At 33.6% G+C, this 8,484-nt stretch overlaps 1 protein-coding gene across 3 annotated transcripts; it reads left to right on the forward strand.

Annotated features, from left to right (window-relative positions):
• Positions 1 to 869: 869 nt before the first annotated feature.
• LOC116116846 (folylpolyglutamate synthase-like) lies at positions 870 to 7,995 on the forward strand. 3 transcript variants are annotated; one of them, XM_031402896.1, is made up of 12 exons: positions 870 to 1,030; positions 2,090 to 2,270; positions 2,641 to 2,852; positions 3,450 to 3,515; positions 3,688 to 3,797; positions 4,971 to 5,031; positions 5,846 to 5,929; positions 6,289 to 6,345; positions 6,586 to 6,646; positions 6,917 to 6,963; positions 7,141 to 7,196; positions 7,858 to 7,995. In XM_031402896.1, exons 2-11 carry the CDS (start codon positions 2,105 to 2,107, stop codon positions 7,192 to 7,194), a joined length of 918 nt encoding a protein of 305 aa, XP_031258756.1. In that variant the 5' UTR covers positions 870 to 1,030; positions 2,090 to 2,104; the 3' UTR covers positions 7,195 to 7,196; positions 7,858 to 7,995. The 3 variants fall into 3 exon arrangements, 1 of the variants encoding a protein (XP_031258756.1); XR_004125877.1 differs by lacking the exon at positions 7,858 to 7,995 and having other exon boundaries at positions 871 to 1,030; positions 6,293 to 6,345; positions 7,141 to 7,158; XR_004125876.1 differs by lacking the exon at positions 7,858 to 7,995 and having other exon boundaries at positions 871 to 1,030; positions 6,293 to 6,345; positions 7,119 to 7,150.
• The last annotated feature ends 489 nt before the right edge of the window (positions 7,996 to 8,484 follow it).

Genomic DNA, 8,484 nt, shown 5'->3' on the forward strand with positions numbered 1-8,484 from the left:
TCATTATTTTGAATAAGATTTTGGAAATAATATTGGATAGTTGAATAGGAGAGTATTACGAGGTAAAATTTAAAAATTTATAAAAAAACCCTTAGGTTTACTAATTTAATTAAACACCCCAACATATAAATGACAAAAATACCCCTACCACCTACAGTGCCAGATTCTGGCCACCACTATCGGAATCTGGTCGGAAAATCGCGTTACGACACAGACTAGTCGGATTTATGTCGTAACGCGTCGTTATAGCCTTTTCTGGCCAGATCCACCACGGATCTAGCTGGAAAAGGCCAGATCTACGGCCTGCTATGACAGTCAACGGCCGAAAAAGGCCAAAACGACGGCCATCTTTGATTGTCAGCGACGGCTAAAGATATGGCCGTCGTTGACGGTCAAATCTGGCCTTTTCGGCTAGATCTATTATGGATCTGGCTGGAAAATATCAGATCGGTGAATTACCGGCTAGTTCTGATTAGTAATTTACCGTTGTGGTTGTCGAAATCTGCCAAGTATGAGTCACGGGGGTGTATTTGTTATTTTTTAAACCTTTTTTTTTTACGGGGTATTTATTGAAATTAATAACCTTATAAGGTCTAAAAGTAATTAAAAAATTAGATAATATTTTTAGAATAATGTGTCAAAGATTATTTGGAGAATAAAATTGAGAATATAGGCAGGAATAACGAACCAAACACAGCTCTCGCTATTTTTGCATTACTAGTCTTTGTTTTTAGATATTTCAAATTTATATTCAGTGTCCTATATCATTATAAATCTAAATTTTATATAAAAACAGTTTTCGTTTCAATTTGAAAAAAAAAAAAAAAAAATCCTTTGGAGATGATGAGAACGTGTAGCACACACACTACCGGTTGTGTGGACAGAAAAAATATTTGGTATAAAACCCCATGTTTATTCGAGTTCTTAGCAAAGCCGCGAATCACGGAGACGCAAACACAACTCAATACAACCACCGATAAACAAGTACCACTCAACTCAACTCCCTACGAAGATTATGGCTTCTAACTCTGTAACTCAACTCTCTCTTCTTCTCTTTTCTTTTCTTTGCTTCTTCTTTTTTATTTTTACATGGCTTTGCTTTTCTTCTTTACTAAAACATGTTTCCTAGCTTCAAAACTGTACTTTTTTTTATGTTATTGGACCTCAACTGGAATGTAATTTTTTTATCCAAGTTTTGTGTATGGTTCCTGGGAAAATATGGGAAATTCAGAGAATTAACTTCTGGGTATTCGTTTTAACCTGGGACAATGAACAACTCCTTTCAGGTTAGCCTAGTTCTATAGTTTGAATTATTGTTATCTTTTATATATTGGACAAAAAAGAACAAAACAGTAACACTTTCATTTTTATTTTACTAAATGTTAGAGGGTGGATGGTCTGTTATATTCTCTTTTCTGTAATATGAAGTTTTTGGTTTCTTCTAGATTAAGAAAAGGAAGCAATCAAATTATGCCATTCTGATTGTTATTGATGGAATTTGGTTGTTGAGTTGAGTCAAGCTTTTGAGGTTAGATTCGTCTTTAGTTTGTAACCACCAATTTGATTGTTAATGCGTGTGATGTGTGGAATAATTAATGGTGATTCAAGCCCAATATTAAACAATAATTTGAGATTTTTCCTTTCCAAATCGCTTAGTTTTCAGGGTAGTAAAGTAAAGACGACTGTCTGTGGAGAAAAAAATTATTATTCTGGTAAGGACCAGTGATGAACATGGGGGCGAAGAAATAATAAGTTTCTGATGTAGTGCTTTATTGTGGTCCTTAGCAAGAAAACATTTGGAGGTGATAAGGGTTAATTTAAATTGGTTGTTCTTGTTTTTTCTGGGCAATTGTAAAGTACCATTTCTTGTAAAATAAAATAAAATAAGAACAATAATTGCGGACTTGGTGTGGACAATGGGATTCTCAGGGAAAGCTTTAACTCTAGTTTGTTGTGTGGCACTCAGCTTCTTGTTGTAACATTAGTTTTTTAATCTCAAGGCAATTTTGCTATTTTATGTAAGAGTCGTTCCAGTTAAGTGTCTGAATTGGACTTGATGCTTTTAATTAACCCTTGTTTTTTAATGCAGGATTGATTCTATCTGATGCTTATTCATACAGACACTAGTCTAAGATGTGGGATATTTAGAGTGTCACAGAAGAGAAACCGACTGTTCTCCATTAGATCAGAATGGAGATTTCCTTGTTTATCAGCCTCCCTTGACATTCGTCATCTCACTAGGAACAGTCAGGTCCAATTCATAACAAACGGTTAGATCAAATTTTACTTATTATTGATATAATGCACTAGTTTTTTAGACTCAAATAATAATCATGCTCTGTAATTGTATGTGATTATACAAATAGTACAAAAGTTGAAGATCATTGTCTGCAGAGGTTTGTGAAACCTGAAACATTCACCTTAACATTCATAGTTTTCTCTTTCATGGCATGGAGTAGGTTATAGATTTGTATTATGATGTTCGTTAGATCCAGCTGATTTTTATCCAATAAAAACGCAAAACATATTGGTAACTTGAAAAAAAGTCTTTTGTTGCTTTTAATCTAATAAATGAAGTCCTCCATCGTATTGCAGTTTTGTATGATTGATAATAAGTGTTCTATTGCATTAATGTTTCAGGTTTCAGATATTCTAAGTTATCAGCTCAAGTCATGGAAACAGCAGGGAGCAATGTGATCATCAAAGATTACTTGCAAGAGTTGCCTCTTTCATCTTCATATGAAAATGCAATGGAGGCACTTTCCTCTCTCATTACACGTCAAAAACGAGGAGAGAAATCACATATAGGTGGCAGATATGGAAAACTTGAAAGGATGTCTATGTATCTTAAGGTAACACTTGAATGATAAAAACATTTAATTGTATATGATTGAGGGCCGTAACTTCTGATTTCTATGCGTTATTGTTGAGTACAGTCTATGAGACATCAATGCTAAACCCTTTTTTTCCTTCTTTATTATTATTTTTTATTTTGGTTACGTTGGAAATGAAATTGGTTGCTGTGCTTTCATTTTTGTCCTGCATGATCATTGTAATTGTTGTTTCTTTCGATTTCAAGGATTATGTTTTGCCTTAAACTTAATTGTTTTTTGGTAGGTTGATGGGGTTGTCCAAGTTATTCCATCCTTAATTTAATTCTTGAAACTTTAGGCTATAGATTGGTTGTCTTAGAAGCACTTATCCTCTTTTAAGAGCCTTATTATTACTTCTATATGGTAAATTGTTAATCTTTTGTGCTGTACCTGTTGGGATGATTAACGATCTGTTATTATTCAATTTGGTTTGCTTCTCTTTCCATTGGATGACTTTCTTATTGAAATTTTTAATTATTATATTACCACTTCAGATTGGAGATTATTAATTTTGTTTATTCTTCATGAAATAATATTGTCTGAAGATTGAAATCAGGGTACTTGTTTTCTTAATAGATATTAGGTTTGGAGGAGCGTATAGCTAAGTTAAAGATCATCCATGTTGCTGGAACTAAAGGGAAGGTACTATCCCACATTTCTACTTTACTATATTAATGTGTTCATCATTATCCTTTTTAAGTAGGGGATAAACTCATGCATCAGGAACATCTGGGAATAAATGGTGCTAACAATATTGGTAGCTGCTCTTTCTTTTTCTTGTTTTGCTTTTTAAGTCGTTAAATACATATTTCAGGGTTCAACATGCACATTCTGTGAGGCTATCTTACGGCAGTGTGGTTTTCGAACTGGACTCTTCACGTCCCCCCATTTAATTGATGTGAGAGAAAGAATCCGTATAAATGGGTTAGTATTCAAATGTATTAGCTTTTATCACCAATGTTACTAATATTTTCATTTTGGATGTTTATTTAGCATTACATAAGAATTCTCCCTTGGAAAGAATTGAAAACAGAATATTAGAAATGGATTTTTGACAAGGGAAGGGAACTGCGACAAAGATAATTACAAGGCCTAATTGATACATTCCAATGATCCATTTCACTGAGGACATATAATGTATCTCTAAAATTAAGTTTGTGCTTTGTGCTTTTGGTGCATGAATTAGTCTTTGTAGGTCTAATGTTGAAACATATAATGATAATTTCAGGAAGGGTAAGTGAATTTATGCTAGTAGGATGTATGATTAAACTGAAGCCTTCATTTGTGCAAATTACCATCTGTTGCGATGGTTTCAGTGTCCTTAAAGGTGCCTGCTGCTGAAGATGACCTTTTCTTTTTCTCCGTTTAACGTAAATGCTGATAACCAAGGTTATTTTAGACTTTATATGTAATCGTATGAAATAAGCATAAAGTATTATTAGTGGGAATTTTGCAAATTATTGTATAAGCAGGCCGCATGAGAGCAGACTCAAGATTGTACTGAAATTCAGTGACAGAACACTGAAAAGTCACTAGAATAGTAGCTAAATTTCATGGCATTCAATTTTTTAATATTATATGATGGAGCCACTCCTTTTCTCTTTGGACAATTACATGATCTAATTTCATCAAGTTATCAAGAGACATTTGGAGCTTATTCTTTTCTGTCTTGTTTAGTGGTCATGCTCGAGTTGCCTTCCGATGTATGGGACTTCATTTGACTCTTTTTTAGATAAATGTGGTTACCAACTAGAAGTGAGATCAACTTGAAGACTTTTTTGGCCATTTGTAGAGATGGACTGATTTAGATTTTAAGGTGTCTCTAGGCTGGGTGTGATTTATTATTGTGTGGAAGGTAGTAATAGTCATTTCAGAATAGGGGCTGGAGTAGGAGCATGTCTTTGCTATATATCGAATTCGATTTATCAGTTTGAAGCTGATTCAATCTTCGCTTTCATCATGTGTGTATGAGTATGCATGTGTTAAAAAACTCATTTTTACAGTTCATATGAATGGTCCTTTACTCAACTTATCAAATTCTCTACTCTAGACTAGTTGAGGTTGGCTACCATTGCTCACACTGAATTGCCTTTGTAGGTTGGAGATAACTGAAGACAAATTTCTACTCTATTTTTGGGATTGTTGGAACCTGATGAAGGTAATAGTTCATGCTTCTCTATTGTTGCCGGGAGATCATTTACTCTCGCTTTTCCATTTATTTTTACTCTGGAATTGTTTTCCACTTCTATCCTTATTTTCTGAACCATTTTTCAGGGGTTCTCTTTTTACATGTGCCCTTGAATCACATCCTTTTGCTTCTAATCAAATCCCAGTTCACAGAAAAATTGTGGAATTTTCTTAGTAGTTGTTTGATAGCAAACGTCTGCTATATTATTCTTTCTCTTCTTTCTTTTATTGTACTTTATTTTTCAAAATAAACTTGTTAATTGGTAATTTTGTGTTGCTCTATCTGTTTCTTTTAATCCTATCTTAGCTACTTTGAGATTGAGAATGATTGAGTTAAGTTGTGTTTTTTTTGTTTATCTGCTGTACTGTTGCTGTGAGTGCTTGATTTGCTAAAAGAAACTCTTGATTAGAGTTTTGATTGAGGGAGAGAGGCACCTCTACATAAAAAGATAAAGTCAGTCTTATCTGCACAAACAATTAACAGTTGTGAAAATTACTTGTCAAGTGAAGTGGAATGTTTTGGAACGTGGAAGGATTTTGTAAACCAAAATGTAGAGTAGATTTTTGAGCCTGACTGTTGAATCAAATTTAGAACTATAATTGTGCATTGGTAAAATTACTTGGTTATCATCATTGCTTAACTATCTAACTTTGGTTTGTACAATAATATATATCTGAATAAGTTTTCTTTGGCTTTTTGGGAAAATGGTACCTTGATGCCTTAATCTGCTTTGGGATCACAATTATTTATGACAATTTCTTATTATAGAAAATTCATTTTGCAGGAAAATGTTACAGATGATCTGCCAATGCCTCCACTTTTTCAGTTCCTTACTGTATTGGCATTTAAAATATTTGTATGTGAACAGGTTAGTTGTGCTATATCTAGTTTTCATTAATTCTTATATTTCAGATAGGGAATACAGCTACTATATCTCATACTAATGGAAAATGAGTTGTTAATCTCTAATCAAATTGTTGAAAGTTTATTGTTCTTCTCTTTCAATATCATTCGTTTGTAGTGGTCAATAACCATCTATAACAAACAGTAAAAACTCCTTTAAAACTTAAGATGTGTTTCTACTTTGCATGGATGAATCATGTCTCTATGACACGATCATCAATAGCTATGGCTGTGGTCATTGGTGACTTATCTTCTTAGTTTTGTATCAAGGAACAAGAAATTGCTGTTTTCTTCTTTGAACTGATTATAATTGTTCATACGTAGGTAGATGTTGCTGTTATTGAAGTTGGTCTTGGAGGAACAAGGGATTCAACAAATGTGGTATGCATCCCATCCAAGAAGTGCCTATGGTGGTTTTGGGGTTTACACCTCAATCTCAACGTTCTTTTTCTTTATTTTTTTATATTTTTTAAAATAAGGTTTTACAAATTAAAAAAAAAAAAAAAAAGCAAAACAGTGAATATAACCTTGTTTATTATATTAGCCTTTCTTTGTAATGATTGTAAATATAACATGGAGGATGAAATCACCGGTCATGGAATTTGGTGATGGAATATGCAGATTAAAGAACCTATTGTCTGTGGCGTTACTTCTTTGGGGATGGACCACATGGAGGCATTGGGTGCGTCATTTTCTGAAATCCTCTTTAATACAAGTTTTTCTGTTTACTTATAGATAGACACAAGTTTATTCAGTGCAAATTGTGTGGCGAATATATGTTACTTTTTCTTATGGGAGTGCTCCATCTGTAATATAATAGTATATATCTCTCATACTTTAATCTTTGTGCAATTTTCTCAAATTTTCCACTAAATTGTGTGTTTTGAAAGTGCTGTGGAAAAGAAAGGCATTTTCTTATTTACATCTGGGTATTTATCATAATCTTATGCAGGCGATACCCTCAGTAAGATCGCTTCCCATAAAGCTGGAATTTTGAAGGTATAAAACTCGTGCAAGAAGTTCAACCCGCATTTATATAATATCCTGTAGCAATGAGTTGCTTGTTTCATAATTTCTGTTTTGTTTATTTAGATTGGAAGTTTTCATTTTTGAGTATTTTCTGAATTTGGTTGATTTCTTTCCTGCTTCTGAAGCCTCAAATTCCCGCATTCACAGTACCCCAGCTTTCTGAAGCAATGGATGTTATTCAGAATAGGGCCCTGGAGCTGATGGTATCATTCTCAAATCCATTATATATATATATAATTAATCAGTTTACTTTGAATGCATTTATGAAATAAGCGCTTAGGGTCATACCAGATGTGTCCAAAAGTATTTTGTTGTAGTATGATCTAAGTCCATATAATTATTTCCAATCAAGGTATATCCAAACCTGACCCTGACTTTAGTTGTGGTGTGGTTTTATGTTTTTATACTGTTTTCTGATGTTCAGGAAGAGCAACTTAGGTAAAAATATCTATTTGAGATTTTGCTAATCAGGTGAACTTTTTAATTAGTTAATAATTGTCTGTTACATTTGTGATTTTCATCTTCCACTATACTATGACCTTTCTTGAAGGTTAAATTGTTATGGGTTCGCCTGAGAGATCATTAAATGTCACTGTAACACAATCTATTCAGAAATTACTAAACTTACCTGAGAAACTAAAAATCCCCCAATGGGTAGAATGTTTTTCCTAAGAAATCTTTTAAAGATTCCCTTTGGTGGGGTCCTTTGTTATCTATTCCAAAATTAGTTGCCTAAGGCTTCATTTATATCCACTCTCAAACTAGCTTGAGTCCCTCCCGACCTCCTGATCTCCACACCTACACACACAAAGGTGTGCCAGTTGTTATTAGTATTCCTGACAGAACTTTTCTTACCATTTGCAGGTCCCCTTGAAATTAGCAGCACCTCTTGATAATAAAAAATTGAAGGGAGTAAAACTTGGTTTGTCTGGTGATCACCAGTTGATTAATGCGGGTCTTGCTGTTTCCCTCTGTACATGCTGGCTTCAAAGAACAGGAAACTGGGAGAAAATATTTCACAATGTTAGTTATACTTCCATGTCTGTTTTATTATTCTTTATGCTTTACATAATTTGTATAATATTCCTTTGACATGGCAACTCTTCAATCTGTTCATTAATCATGTAACGTCTCATATTAGTGAATAACTGATAGGAACCCATTCCAATGTTTATTCTTCATGAAATAATATTGTCTGAAGATTGAAATCAGGTACTTGTTTTCTTAATAGATTAGGTTTGGAGGAGCGTATAGCTAAGTTAAAGATCATCCAGTTGCTGGAACTAAAGGGAAGGTACTATCCCACATTTCTACTTTACTATATTAATGTGTTCATCATTTCCTTTTAAGTAGGGGATAAACTCATGCTCAGGAACATCTGGGAATAAATGGTGCTAACAATATTGGTAGCTGCTCTTCTTTTCTTGTTTTGCTTTTTAAGTCGTTAATACATATTTCAGGGTTCAACATGCACATTCTGTGAGGCTATCT

This window comes from Pistacia vera, unplaced genomic scaffold (assembly GCF_008641045.1).
Source record: "Pistacia vera cultivar Batoury unplaced genomic scaffold, PisVer_v2 Contig786, whole genome shotgun sequence".
In the NCBI taxonomy this organism is placed as follows: Eukaryota; Viridiplantae; Streptophyta; class Magnoliopsida; order Sapindales; family Anacardiaceae; genus Pistacia; species Pistacia vera.